Source organism: Ruditapes philippinarum, unplaced genomic scaffold (genome assembly GCF_026571515.1).
Source record: "Ruditapes philippinarum isolate M1 unplaced genomic scaffold, ASM2657151v2 ctg19485_1_1_1_1, whole genome shotgun sequence".
Lineage (NCBI taxonomy): Eukaryota > Metazoa > Mollusca > Bivalvia > Venerida > Veneridae > Ruditapes > Ruditapes philippinarum.
Window position 1 is genome coordinate 1 of NW_026857352.1, and position 15,696 is coordinate 15,696.

General features: G+C 34.6%; 1 protein-coding gene across 1 annotated transcript; it reads right to left on the bottom strand.

Moving 5' to 3' along the window:
- Positions 1-1,833: 1,833 nt before the first annotated feature.
- On the bottom strand, positions 1,834-15,610 carry LOC132749452 (uncharacterized; the record flags this gene model as incomplete). The annotated part of the gene is given in 9 exon segments (XM_060739198.1): positions 1,834-1,954; positions 5,077-5,141; positions 5,374-5,601; positions 6,665-6,762; positions 8,851-8,920; positions 11,350-11,510; positions 11,777-11,989; positions 13,040-13,132; positions 15,457-15,610. Coding segments are annotated over 8 exon segments (1,032 nt in total), but the record flags the coding sequence as incomplete, so codon positions are not given.
- Between the last annotated feature and the right edge of the window lie 86 nt (positions 15,611-15,696).

The window sequence follows — 15,696 nt, forward strand, 5'->3', positions numbered from 1 at the left end:
CCCCCCACCCCCACCCCCCCCCCCCAATGTTGCAGGGCCAATTTTAACCCAAGGGCTTTTATTTGCACAAACTTGGTAGACACCCATAAGAAGATGTTTCAATGCTAAACATTTAAGCTCTAGCTCATTGGGCTTTTTAAAAGAAGATTTTTTTAAAGTTTTTACTATACACATATAGTTAAAAACAATGACACCCCTGGGGCCGGGCCAGTTTTGACCCCAGGGCTTTTATTTGAACAAACTTTGTAGACACTCACTAGAAGATGTTTCATGCTTAATATCTAAACTCTAGCTATTTGGGTTTTTTCAAAGAAGATTTTTTTAAGTTTTTGCTATACACATATAGGGAAAATCAATGATCCCCAAGGCGGTGCCAATTTTGACCCCAGGGCTTTTATTTGAACAAACTTGGTAGACACCTATTAGAACATGTTTGATGCTAAATATCTTAGCCATAGCTCTTTGAGTTCTTTAAAAGAAGATTTTTTAAGTTTTTACTATATGCATATAGGGAAAATCAATGATCCCCCGGGCAGGGCCAATTTTGACCCCAGGGCTTTTATTTGAACAAACTTGGTAGACACTTATTAGAACATGTTTCATGCTAAATATCTTAGCTCTAACTCTTTGGGTTCTTTAAAAGAAGATTTTTTAAGTTTTTACTATATGCATATAGGGAAAATCAATGACCCCCTGGGGCGGGGCCAATTTTGACCCCAGGGCTTTTATTTGAACAAACTTGGTAGACACGTATTATTAGAACATGTTTGATGCTCAATATCTTAGCCATAGCTCTTTGAGTTCTTTAAAAGAAGATTTTTTAAGTTTTAACTATATGCATATAGGGAAAATCAATGACCCCCCGGGGCGGGGCCAATTTTGACCCCAGGGCTTTTATTTGAACAAACTTGGTAGACACTCATTAGAACATGTTTCATGCTCAATATCTTAGCTCTAGCTCTTTGGGTTCTTTAAAAGAAGATTTTAAGTTTTTACTATATGCATATAGGGAAAATCAATGACCCCCTGGGGCGGGGCCAATTTTGACCCCAGGGCTTTATTTGAACAAACTTGGTAGACACTCACTAGAAAATGGTTCAATCCAAATATCTAAGCTCTAGCTCTTATGGTTTTTTAAAAGAAGATATTTAAAGGTTTTTCTTTCGGTTGCCATGGCAACCAGAGTTCTGCATGGAATTTAATTCTTTGAACAATTTTTAAAGGTGACCACCAAAGGAACATTCCTGTGAAGTTTGGATGAAATTGGCTTAGTGGTTTATGAGGAGATGTCATTTAAAGTAAAAGTTTACGGACGGACGCCGGACGGACGCCGGACGAAAAGCGATCACAAAAGCTCACCCTGTCACTTTGTGACAGGTGAGCTAAAAATATTGGTGCTAGAGTTATGAACCTTGTCACATCAGATGGGGATGATGATAAGGTACATTCATTTGATGATAAGGTACATTTATTTGAAGTATGAGGGTGATCCCTTAAGAAATAAAGAAGTTACAGTAAAAAATAGTATTTTTTAAGGAAAATTCTAAGTTCAAGGGGAGATAAATCTGAAAATATTTGTGCTAGAGTTATGAACCTTGTCACATAAGATGTGGTTGATGATAAGGAACATATATTTGAAGTTTGAAGTTGATACCTTAAGAAATGACAAAGTTATAGTGAAAAATATTTTACTGCACCAAAACTTTAATCTGAAATCTGGATGCGGACGCAGACGCGGGGGCGAGTAGGACAGCTCTCCATATACTTCGTATAGTCGAGCTAAAAACTAAACCTTATTCAAATCTTAGAATGTAAAACATTATAAAAACTTACCAGAGACATACAAGTTTCCGAGGCTTCAGTGACTGACGAACCTTGTAGAAACGATGGCGGTGTACCCAGAATTCCTTCTGTCTTGGTACCATAGTTACTAACATTATCTGGCCTTTCTTTTCTGTATAGATAAATGATGATGTATAGATAAATGACTTTAAAAATTATAATCCAAGTGTTAAGAATTCGTAACTTATACAATGTTAATAATACTGGAGTCAAGTACATGTACATGTAGTTCGGGTTTGATACTAACAAGCAAATCAAGAAACGTAAAATATGACTTTTATAAAAGAGCCAGCACATAATATAGTGGAACAAGCAACTAGAGATAAGCATCACATTATCTTTTCCATCCATTTAGGCACACAAGCCACCATTTTGTCATGTTGATCCTTGAAAAAGAGTGTGTCTTTTGGTTCATGGCAAGTGATTTACTTAAGAGAATTATAAGCTAACTGGCATAAAATAGTATCAGTCATTTTGCATATAAAACATTAATAAATGGTCTAAATATGATCTATGAAAATTCATCAAGGTAGTTTTTATAACAACAGCATTAACTAGAACTATCACTAAATGTGATTAATACCCCCACAAGACTGCTTCGGAAATGAGGATATTACTAGTAGTTACAGAATACCTTGTAAAAGAATTGAATTATAGAGTTATGGTTGTGGGCAATTAAAGATAGTTGTGGTTCTTGTATATTGCATTTCCTTTCAATGTGGTTGGCCATTGATGAAGTTTTATTGAATTACTCTGTAATAAGTCCAGAAAGACAAAGAAAAGGAACAAAGGGCAATAACTCTATAAATACTGAAGATGGAGTTATAGTTCTTGTGCACTGCACTTCCTCTTTTTGTGCTTGACCATTTGTATGAAGTTGTTAGTACGTTTTAAGTTATGCTCCAGACAAGGAAAAGTATCAAAGGGCAGTAACTCTGTATTTTGTCAAAATGGAGTTATGGCTCTTATGCACTGCACTTCCTTTTAATGTCCTTGACAACTGTATGAAGTTGTATTGAATTCCAAACAGTAGTTTTCAAAAGTTATGCTCTGGACAAGTGAAAAGTAACAAAGGGCAATAACTCTGTAATTTGTCAAGATGGAGTTATGGTTCTTGTGCACTGCACTTCCTCTCAATGTGCTTGACCATTGTATGAAGTTATATTGAATTCCATCCATTAGTCTTCAAGTATGCTCCGGATAAAAAAAAGCAATGGAGAAAAGTAACAAAGGGCAGTAACTCTGTAATTAGTCAAGATGGAGTTATGGTTCTTGTGCACTGCACTTCCTCTCAATGTGCTTGACCATTGTTATGAAGTTATAATGAATTCCAACAATTAGTCTTCAAGTTATAGCTCCGGACAAAATGAAAGCAATGGAAAAGTAACAAAGGGGCAATAACTCTGTAATTACTTTAGATAGAGTTTATGGTCTTATGCACTGCACTTCCCCTTACTGTGTTTGACAATTGTATGAAGTTGTTTTTGAATTCCAACCATGTAATTTTCAAGTTATGCCCCGGACAAGGAAAAGTAACAAAGGGCAATCAAACTCTGTAATTAGTCAAGATGGAGTTATGGTTCTTGTTCACTGCACTTCCTCTCAATGTGCTTGACCATTGTAATGAAGTTATATTGAATTCGCATCCATTAGTCTTCAAGTTATGCTCGGATAAAAAAAGCAATGGAAAAGTAACAAAGGGCAGTAACTCTGTAATTAGTCAAGATGGAGTTATGGTTCTTGTGCACTGCACTTCCTCTCAATGTGCTTGGACCATTGTATTAGTTATATTGAATTCCAACCAAAGTCTTCAAGTTATGGTCCGGACAAAAGAAGGCAATGGAAAAGTAACAAAGGCAATAACCTGTAATTACTTTAGATAGAGTTGTATGGTTCTTTGTGCACTGCACTTCCCTTAAATTGTTGTTTGAACAATTGTATGAAGTTGTTTTTAATTCCAGCCAGTAGTGTTCAAGGGTTATGCCCCGGACAAGGAAAAGTAACAAAGGGGCCAATAACTCTGTAATTAGTCAAGATAGAGTTATGGTTCTTGTGCACTGCACTTCCTCTTCAATGTGCTTGACCATTGTATGTAGTTATATTGAATTCCAACCATTAGTTATCTTCAAGTTATGGTCCGGACAAAAGAAAGCAATGGGAAAAAGTAACAAGGGGCAATAACTCTGTAATTACTTTAGATAGAGTTATGGTTCTTGTGCACTGCACTTCCCCTTATTGTGTTTGACAATTGTATGGAAGTTGTTTGAATTCCAACCAGTAGAGTTTTTAAGTTAATGCCCCGGACAAGGAAAAGTAACAAAGGGCAATTACTCTGTAATTAGTCAAGATAGAGTTATGGTTCTTGTGCACTGCACTTCCTCTCAATGTGCTTGACCATTGTATGTAGTTATATTGAATTCCAACCATTAGTCTTCAAGTTATGGTCCGGACAAGGAAAATGCAACGGACGTCTGGACCGACCAACCGACCGACCGACAGCCCGACCGACCGACCAACCGACCACCGGGTGACTCCTATATACCCCCCCAAACTTCGTTTTTGGGGGTATAATAATATAAATGAAACACTACCACTAATCCGTTATCAATTGGACAAGAACATAAGACCACCTATCTAGTTGGTAATTGCATGTCTTGTTATATTATGTCCTAGACAAGAGGTAAAAGTTTAAACTCAAGCTCAGTTTCTGTCCAAATATAATTGACTTGTTTGATTTAATGTCATTTATTACAACTCTAGAATGAAGTTCTCCAGGGGTATGCACTAAGATTATGTGATCAGTTTGACCCAATTTTTACAGACTTTTTTTTTAAATGTCAAACTATTCCACCTTGGAAAAAGACATCACCCGACCAAAACTTATGTCAATGTCTCTTTAACAAGTCTAATCAATTTGGACTCCTTAGAATACCTGTTTCACAACAATAATTGGTAATGAATCATTTTGTTCTCAACCTGAACCAAACTGTGACAGAAAATAAGAACACTGCCAAAAAACTTTTACTATTTAGTTAACATCAAGTCATAAAGAAATGTTCTATTAATTAATTTAAAAAGTTGACTTTTATCTAACAAGGTTCTTTTATTATTATATAAAGCATTGTAGAACAGAACAGAATAAATATTTTATTATTTTCAGACTTGAGCATGCATATGCTCCTCATCTTCACAGAAATACAGTATATCTAGGAGAAAAGACTTATCATAGCATACCTTGGTTTAGCTTTATGAATTCTAAACTCTGACAGAAAATTTCCTTCCTCTTTGGTTTGAAGGCGCTGAAAAAAAGCAATAGATCTATATTGCAAAGAATATACATGACTGAAAATCTGAACATAAAAAGGAAAACTTACCAACACAATATTAAAAAGTAAGTAAAAAAAGCTAAAGTTCTTTTTTATTATCTTTAACCTTTAAGTAGGTAAACTTAACCCAAATGGTGATGCAAATGCTGGAGTAAGTACAATAGCTCTCCCTATTCTTCCAATTGTCAAGCTAAAAATAATAAACCTTTTCCTCTTCTGCTTGCATCTGTGTGTACGTCTGCTTCACTGTATCCAGTGAGAACCGTCTTGATTTACTAATCTGCATCCATCGTAAATGACGCCGCAACATATCCAGCCAATCATCTCCAACGATACCTCGACGCTGCTGACGCTCCTTTGCAGACTTGGTTCCAATGTTGACGCTGTGTATGGCAGAATATGACACCCTGGCTAGTCGATCTCCTTCAGCAGTCTGTAACATAACATATTTATATTGTCAGAAATTCTGTTAGTATCATCCTATATAAAACTCTTTAATTAACCCTAAGCATGCTGGCAGTAATGGATTATACCCATGTGAGCAAGGACATGTCATCTGATCATGGTCTGCACTGATCATCATTCATTCAGTACATAGTTTATAATTTCCCACAAAAATTTAGTTATTTTATGGGTAAGTGTTAAGATGAAATATTTTAACTTGTCTTTCTCTATTTCTAGGTAGGTATACTAATTCTGAAAACTATTTACTCAAGAAAAAGCAAATTTTCAAAAATTGAAGATGTGACAATGTATAAAGGTTGTCTCATTAAAATGGCACTTCATTTTGTTTCTTGAGATATATTCATCTATATATAAATCTTTACTTTTTTGGTAGGCATTTACTTTTCATTAGTGCCTCTGTAGCCAAGATTGTTCACTTCAAACCAAGTGTCCCTCACTGCTGTGGGTTTGATTTGTTTATCCACAAAAATGTTTTTTTATACTTTAGTCTGCATAATTCAAGTGACTCCATCCGAGGTCTGGGCCGATTTTGACCCGACGGTCATGATTAATATAACTTATGTAGAAATCTACAAATTGATGCTACATGCCAAATATCTAAGCTTTTGGCTTTGTAGTTACATAAAAAAGACTTGATGTGTTTTTCTATGTAAGTCTACATAAATCAATGCCCCTGGGGCGGGCCAATATTGTATCAGTTTTGCAGAGGTCAAAGGTTCAAAAGATACAGAGCAGACACTAAATTTTGAAATTCATACAAAATGAAGTTTGACCTTGACCTTCAGAAGGTCAAACCTGTGCTTTGCACATTATGGTTAACATTTCTGAAAAAAGTTTCAATTTTCTTCCACTGATTCAAAAGTTACAGACCAGACAGAGGGATGGATGACCTGGTTCATAACAATATACATTTGTACGCTGAAATTTTTTTCAGGTGCATTAAAACCATAAAAATATTGTGGTGGAAGCAGTCTTCCAAAAAAAGACAAGCCTCTAACAGACTGTGACCTTACATAATCAGACTATATCACCTTATCAATCTGTCCACGGAATGGTTCTGTGTTTGTAAATGGCAGCAGACGTAACACCTCTCGGTCTATTTGACGTCTCATTCCAGAATAAGTCATTGCTGAAATACAAGAAAAAAAATATTTTCTGCTCTTTCTTTTTGAAAGTAAGTTTTTATCAATATGTATCATCTTCCTGCAATATGTTTTACAGACAGTGATACTGTTTAACTTTTGACAAGCTTAATATCATAAATGGACTTGTCCATCTTTCAATCTGGATAAAACCATTCATCATTTTCAGGGAAAATTTCAAAATTATTACTGACTGAATAGCAAACAGTGCAAACCATGATCACAGGCATGCCAGCTGACCTTCATTAGAACTGTTCAAATGGGTAGATTCAGTGGCCACTACAAGTCTTAGCATTAATAAATTACTGCATTATTCAAAGATACCATGCATGGTCGATTGGTTAACATGACAGACTTAATATAGGGGCTCAAATCTTGTCGGAGCAAGCTGTTGTTTCCTTGAACAAGAAAACTTACACTAATTTCTCAGTACTGTTTTTTCACCATGTACAGATTTCAAAGTGATGTGTCTATAAGCTTATAATTTCTTACATAATTGAATCTTATTCTATAAACAAATATTTCAATATTAGTATTGCTGAATTAAAACAAGAGCCATGTCAACATGGCCATCCTCCGCCGAATGTGTTTGCTCATTGGAAGAATGTGTATGTAGTAGAGCAGAATAATTCCACTTTAAGAGGTCTTTTGGTAATGAAAACTGATGGCTATAGTGATTACAGATTTGAAACCTATGTGAATACTGATGGCTGAAAATAACAAAGGGCAATAACTGAAAAATAATGCAGGGTAGGTTATCATTCTTGTGTGCTGCATCCCTCCTCAGTAAAATCTATCCACCTATGAAGTTTCAAGTTGATACCTCAAATACTTTTTGAGAAAAAAATTGAATTGAAAAATTAAGTATGAAAAATAACAAAGGGCAATAACTCAAAAATTATAAAAGGTAGAGTTATCATTCTTGTGCACTGCACACCTCCTGAGTTAGATCTATGCACCTATGAAGTATCATAATGATATCTCAAAGGCCTTTTGAGTTATGCTCTGGACAAAAATTAATTTTGAAAAATAAAAAAAGGGCAATAACTAAACAATTATGCAGGGTAGAGTTATCGTTCTTGTGCACTGCACTCTTCCTCAATGAGATCCATCCACCTATGAAGTTTCAAGTTGATACCTCTAACACTTTTTTAGATAAGCTCCGGACAAAATAGTATGAAAAAGAACAAAGGGCAATAACTAAAAAATTGTACAGGGCAGAGTTATCATTCTTTTGCACAGCATTCCTCCTCAATAAAATCTATCCACCTATGACATTTCATGTTGACATCTCAAACACTTTTGAGTTATGCTCCACTCGGGTGAAAAATTATGTATGAAAAATAACAAAGGGCAATAACTCAAAAATTATAAAAGGTAGAGTTATCATTCTTGTGCACTGCACACCTCCTGAGTGAGATCTATGCACCTATGAAGTTTCATTTTGATATCTCAAAGGCTTTTTGAGTTATGCTCTGGACAAAATAGCATGAAAAAGAACAAAGGGCAATAACTCAAAAATTGTATAGGGAAGAGTTATCATTCTTGCGCACAACATTCCTCCTCAATAAGATCTATCCACCTATGATATTTCATGTTGACATCTCAAACACTTTTGAGTTATGCTCCACTCAGGTGAAAAATTAAGTATGAAAAATAACAAAGGGCAATAACTCAAAAGTTATGAAAGGTAGAGTTATCATTCTTGTGCACTGCATACCTCTTGAGTGAGATCTATGCACCTATGAAGTTTCATGTTGATAACTCAAATACTTTTAGAGATATGCTCTGGTCAAAAATTAATTTTGAAAAATAACAAAGGGCAATAACTCAAAAATAACGCAGGGTAGAGTTATCATTCTTGTGCACTGCACTCCTCCTCAATGAGCTCTATCCACCTATGAAGTTTCAAGTTGATAACTCAAATACTTTTAGAGATATGCTCCGGACAAAAATGTCGGACGGACGATTGGACGGACGGAAGGTCGGACGGACGGAGACTATTTCTATATCCCCCGCCGCCTTTTCAGCGGGGGATAATAATAATGACAGGTATGGAAAATATGTTTACATACCAATTAAAAATTCTGTCATAAGATGAGGCACCTCAGGACTAGGTATATCATTACACAATACCATAAATAACTGAAACAATTAATAAATTTATCATCTTTCCATTATATGTTATTTTAACTACATATGAGCTGCATCACGAGAAAACCAACATAATGGGTTTGCGACCAGCATGGATTCAGACCAGCCTGCGCATCCACACAGTCTGATCAGGATCCATGCTGTTTGCTCACAGACGCGGATGCGCAGGCTGGTCTGGATCCATGATGGTCACAAACGCACTATGTTGGTTTTATCGAGAAGCGGCTCATATATATTCTCTAATAAACACCACTCCCCTAATAATTGCCCAACATTTTTTTCACATACAAAATGTTAATTGAGTTACCAAGATGATAGCAGTTTAATACAAATCCAAGAAAATTAGAACAAATTTAATACCACCATTTTCATCCAGTATTTATAATACACTGGAAAATAATACATAAACAGTTAACATCCATTTTATTATGACAATATTTAACCTTTTTTGTTCCTTAATCAACAATTTTATGCCCCTGGGGGCATTTATATGAGATACATGTAATACAAAATCATGTACATATAAGCAATTTCTAGTATTTTGTTTTTGCTTCCCAACCAGTCATCATGAACATTTGTACTAGAATAGTATTAAAAGTGATCTTTTCTTCTTGCAGATTTTGAATTTAAAATGATATCATTCCTAAAACGATTTTTAATAGAAAACAAGAACATGTTTGTTAAACACAAATGCCCCCGGCTCAGATTCTTGTCAGTAGCAATACTTCAAAAAATGTTTACCCATTCACTCACTTATGGACAGAAAAATCGCCAAAAAATTGTAAACACAACAAGTTTTATAGCTTGACAAAGTCATGGCATTTTGTAATTGTGAAAAATATAGGTTGCCAAGTCATTGCTCTGACTTGTGAAGTTGAAAAATATTCAACTTCATACAAGTTATCTTTTTACCAAATATGAAATACATCTGTCATTAAATAAAGGCTGTATGGGCAAAAGTGTAAAAATCTATTTTGAGCACTGGTGACCTTGACCAAACTGACCCCTAAATCTATCCAAAAGAAGAATACCATGTAAGTTATCTTCCTACCAAATATGAAATACATCTGTCAATAAATAAAGGCTGTATGGGCAAAAGTGTAAAAATCTATTTTTAGCACTTGTGACCTTGACCCAACTGACCCCTTACTCCATCCAAAGGAAGAATACCATGCAAGTTATCTTCCTACCAAATATGAAATACAACTGTCAATAAATAAAAGCTGTATGGGCAAAAGTGTAAAAATCTATTTTTAGCACAAGTGACCTTGACCCACTGATCCCAACCACAATCAAAAGGATGAATACCATGCAAGTTATCTTCCTACCAAATATAAAATATATCTGTCACTTAATAAAGGCTGTATGAGCAAATGTGTAAAAATCTATTTTTAGCACTGGTGACCTTGACCCAACTGACCACTAACTCCATCAAAGTTTATGTTTCTATCAATTATAAATAACATCTGTCTATAGAATAAGGTCAATACACCTGTAAAAATGTAAAAATCTATTTTTAACATTGGTGACCTTGACATTGGTAACATTGACCTTGACCCGAATGAATACTACACCCAAAGAAGGAGGTGTTTGTATTAAACTAAGACATCATCTAAAAAATAAAAGCTGTATGAGCAAAAAGGTTTATATTTATTTTTTAAACCAGTGACCTTGACCTTGACCCTAGAGACCGCTTACTCCAAAAAAAATTAGAGAACCATCAAAGGTATCCACCTACTAAATATGAAAGATATCAGTAAAGAAATTAAGCAATTAGGAGAAATTTAAAATAAATCCAACTTGCCGAAATAGGTAAACCAGACAAGGCCCTATTTTCAAAGTGAAAAAAGGGAAATAACTGGGAAATATGGATGACACAGTTATATAACTTGGCAATATCATGTGCTTTGTATTGATAAGTAAGTGTGCTAATTATAAAGCCATTAGTATAGATAGAACTTAAGATATTTCCAACTTGCCGTTTTAGGTTAACCATTATTCATTTTCTAAGTGCTGAAAAGGGCAATAACTTGGTAAATATGAAAGCCAGAGTTATGAAACTTGCCCAGATCACGTACTTTGTATTGATTAGTAAGTGTGTAAACTTAGAAGCCATTGGTACAGGTAGAACTTAAGAAAAATTCAACTTGCCGTTCTAGGTTAACCTCGTACGGACAGACGGCGGACGGACGGACAGACGGACCGACGGACGGACGGTTCAATTACTATATGCCCGGGGGCATAAAAATCATAACATTTTTAGTTCTTTTTAATTTTTTCATTCTTATAACAAACAACTTACCAAAAAAAGTTATTTTGTTCATTTGTATGAAATAGTTTTGGAAATTAATGTTTAAAAATGTACTGAAGTAAAAGAGATAATGGTATCAACTAAATGAAGAACAACTAATAGTACATGCCTGTTTTAAGAGTATAAAATCCCTATGTCGGAGTATGATATAGTGCAGGATGGAAGATCTTGTCATTGGCATGTAACAATTTGTAAACATGTGGATCAAGCTAGCCAAGTTCAAATGTATCTTGTACATAGCACCAGATGTCCTTTCTAAAATGTAGTTTCCTGGAAAGTAATGAAGCAGATAATAGATAAAACTTACTTATAGCAATAATACATAAACTGCAAATTCTTCTGTATGCTAGCTAAATAGTTTTCATGCATGAAAAAATGGCCAGATGGATTCTTTTATCCCAGTGGTGAATATCAAATAGTTTGAAGTCAGCAATCTTTACCAGTTAGCCACTGTGGCCCAAAATAAACAAGGCTGTATTAAACTAGATGTTGACCAAGACACTTTTAATCATTTATAATTTATTATTTAAGATTACCTGATGATTCATGTCCAAGCGTAATCAAGGAGGAATTTGATGAGAACACAAGATTTTCTGCCATTAGGCTCATTACAGGAAGTGATGAATCTGCTTCTAAAGAAGAAACTGGAATACTGGAAGCTGATTGGTCTGCTGGTTGATCATGTGACACTTTGTCTGCAGGATGGTCATCTTTTGTTTGCTTTGAATAACTGTCTCCAAATGTTTTACCTACATTTTTTTTTCCAAATAAAGCACAATAAAATATCAGACGTTTTCAGTTACTTTATATATTATTTCTACTTACATTTCACAAAAATTATCACTCAAAATGTTACTTATATATTCCTTTAAAAGTTAGATATAGAAAATTAACCTTTATTTGCAATGAAAAATGTTAATAAGACATTAATATCATAATGTTTATTTCATGGGTAAATCACTTTTTCAAAATATGGGCCCTACCTACATGTAAGGGAAGGCATAATTCTTGAATATTCATTCCTGCAATAGTGAAAATAGACTAGATCTACTTTGACTTTTATCTATGTGATTTGTCAATGTTTCTTAACAATAATGATAACAAATCAAATGTGACATCAAGTCACAGTCTAGAGTCTTTTCAAGGATTTACAAATCTTTTTAAATCTATCTTTAGGAAAACAAACAGTGAATGTTACCTCTATTCACTTAAATTTAAGCTTTAACTAATCACAGAAAGGCATTTCAAATCTTTAACCAATCAGAGAAAGGCATTTCAAAGCTTTTTAACCAATCAGAGAAAAGTATTTCAAAGCAACTGGAGAAAAGCATTTCAAAGCCTTTTAACCAATTGGAGAAACACATTTCAAAGCTTTTCATTTTTAACCAATTGGAGAAAGGCATTTCAAACCTTTTTAACCAATCATAGAAAGGCATTGCAAAGCCTTTTAACCAATCAGAAAAAAGCATTTCAATTTTTTTTATAGATTATATAAAAGTATGTTTAATATCAACAAAAATATAATTTAAGTCAAATTTTTAAATACAGTTTTTAATCTAAGTGTGGGATATAATCCCACCTTTTTCCGGCTCCATCTACGGTAATTATTTGCCGATCTGGGGCAGGAAATATGGCACTCACTAGCCACATATGCAGTTATTTAATAAAGTACATTTTTTTCCCAATTATAAATGAAGCATATGCTCGCCCATATGGTTTTATACCGGTGGCGAGGGTAAATAAACCCAACACACACAAAAATATTGGATATTAGAATATTTTGGACAAAACAAACTTACTATGAAGGAAAATATGGTTGCAAGGTTCGAACTCCATACCAACATTTAGAAGATGTACAAAATACCCTGGTAACATCACCAACACAATATCCCCTGAAATATAAAACAACAACTGAAATGAATAAGAAGTACTCTAATAACCTATAATACAACTAACACATCAACATGGAGTCTGACCTTTTGAAATTTACAATGTTCCAGGAAGCCTAACAAAAAAAAACAACTTGAAAATGTAACTGTTTATCATTAAAACATCACAAAGTTTGTTTTTGTCAAGTTTTCATTCTTTTAAACATTTTTTTTTTCATGGCACACAAAACCTGTATATTCTTTTACAGCCAACAATTTTTTCAAGGATTTTCATTGAGACCCCTACCTCTAAGTATTGTCTCTAATTCAGAATGGGTACTAAATCAGAGTCATTCAACCACATGATTGTGTTCCTCGGGTTAAACTCAAGTTTTCAATTTTGTCACATTTGCATAGTTACATGTTTTAAATGGACATAGAAGTGTCTATAATCCGTCCTTAACTTTGATCACATGACATCCACTATAGTGTGATGTATATGTCACAATGTTGAGGCAACTTCAAATTTGTGCCCATAATTAAGGGATCTACTGAAGCAAGAAGGTAACACCATCAAAATTATAATGTTTTATTATAACTAAAATCATTACATACAACAAATAGAAGTCCACTACAATAGATTTTTCTATAAGTCAAAAAGTAGATACATGTCACCCCTGAATCTATAGTAGTCTACTATATAATTAACCTTTTACCACATGAGCATATTGTGAAAAATGGCTGTTTTCATTGAAAACTAGAAATGTGTCCATAAGACACGGATGCCCCCACACGCCACTGTTCTGTCAATCTTATGACTCTAGGTCAAATATTTTTTGGACTACATGTGCCACAAGTTGAAAACTAAAAATCAACAAAGGGCCATAATTCTGTTAAATTTGGTCGCAGCAAAAATTCCTTCCTTTACTACCATCTACACATAAAGGTTGTTCATCCCTGGAAGTTTAAGCAAAATCTGCAATCCGGTTTAAGAGGAGTTGCGTTCACAAATTTCTACATAGTATATAGTGAAAAAATCAACAAAGGGCCATAATTCTGTTAAATTTGGTCGCAGCAAAAATTCCTTCCTTTACTACCATCTACACATAAAGGTTGTTCATCCCTGGAAGTTTAAGCAAAATCTGCCATCCGGTTTAAGAGGAGTTGCGTTCACAAAATTTCTACATAGTATATAGTGAAAAAATCAACAAAGGGCCATAATTCTGTTAAATTTGGTCGCAGCAAAAATTCCTTCCTTTACTACCATCTACACATTAAGGTTGTTCATCCCTGGAAGTTTAAGCAAAATCTGCCACCCAGTTTAAGAGGAGTTGCGTTCACAAGATTTCGGGACGTACGGACAGACTTAGGACGGACGGATGGACGGACGGACACTCGGACGGACAAGTGCAACACTATCTGCTCCCACTCTGTGGGGGCATAAAAAACCTCCTGTTTCAAGTTCAAACAGCTATGAAACTTTAAAAAATGCTTCAATTCTGATCAAACTTGGCAAAAATGTTGACTGGACCATAGCCTTTGTAACAGCATGCTCAATCCTAAATGTCCTGTTACCATGACAACAGGGGGATCTCTCAAAATTGCCAAAAATCACTATTTTGCATTGTTTTTTCCCATCAAACTGATTTCAAAGTGCTGCAAATTCTCAATGGATTGAGATAGAGACAAAGGTTTTTCAGCGATGGTTACACATTACCTTAAAGATCAACTGAGGCAAAGATTTTCTTGGCGATGAGGGGCCTACTGTCAAACCCCCAAACAGAAAGGGGCACATCCCCCTGCTGGCACCCCCTTGATGTACCTTTTTGATAGGGGGCGGCGCCAAAAAAGTAATCACTTTTTTGAGCAACATTTCTCAAACGAAAAAAATGATTCGGGTCTAAATAGGGCATTTTTCCACAATTTGAGGCCTCAAAAAGGGGATGGGGGGTGAAAAGTCGTTAAAACATGCTTATATGAGGTAAAAGGTTATCAAAAATAACAAAAACTCGTTAAGACAGAAATTGACATAAATAAAAAAAAATTCACTTTATTAAGAAAATACAATGTAGTATAAAGTCAACATCTAAGATATTGCGAGAAAACTGCTAGAGAATTGTCATTTACTGAATTGTTTCATGAATATTATAAATAAATAAGGTAACCATTTGGTTATCAAATCTTTCAAGACCTAAACTCTGTTTCTTTCAAGACAAAATCTCTGGTTTTTTCAAGACCAAATCTCTGATCTTAAGAAAATTTCAAGTGAAAGGTTTAGACAAGCACAGACAAATCACTAATTTCAGGTTTAACTTAATTTGTTAAAAATATAAAAGAAAAAAGTTTACCAAGCCATGAGAAATGAACAACAGCTTTTCTTACAACATTTTCAGGGATACTGGACACACAACCATGTAACGTCTTTGCTGGAAAGATTACAACATGGCATATTAAGCACAAGTCAATAAATTTCAAACTAATACATTGTACATACTTAATAATGTTAAATCTCAAATACTGTTGTTAAAGTGCACATACTAGTACATGTACATTACTGCGCACTTCATTCTATTAAGCACAATAGCCAA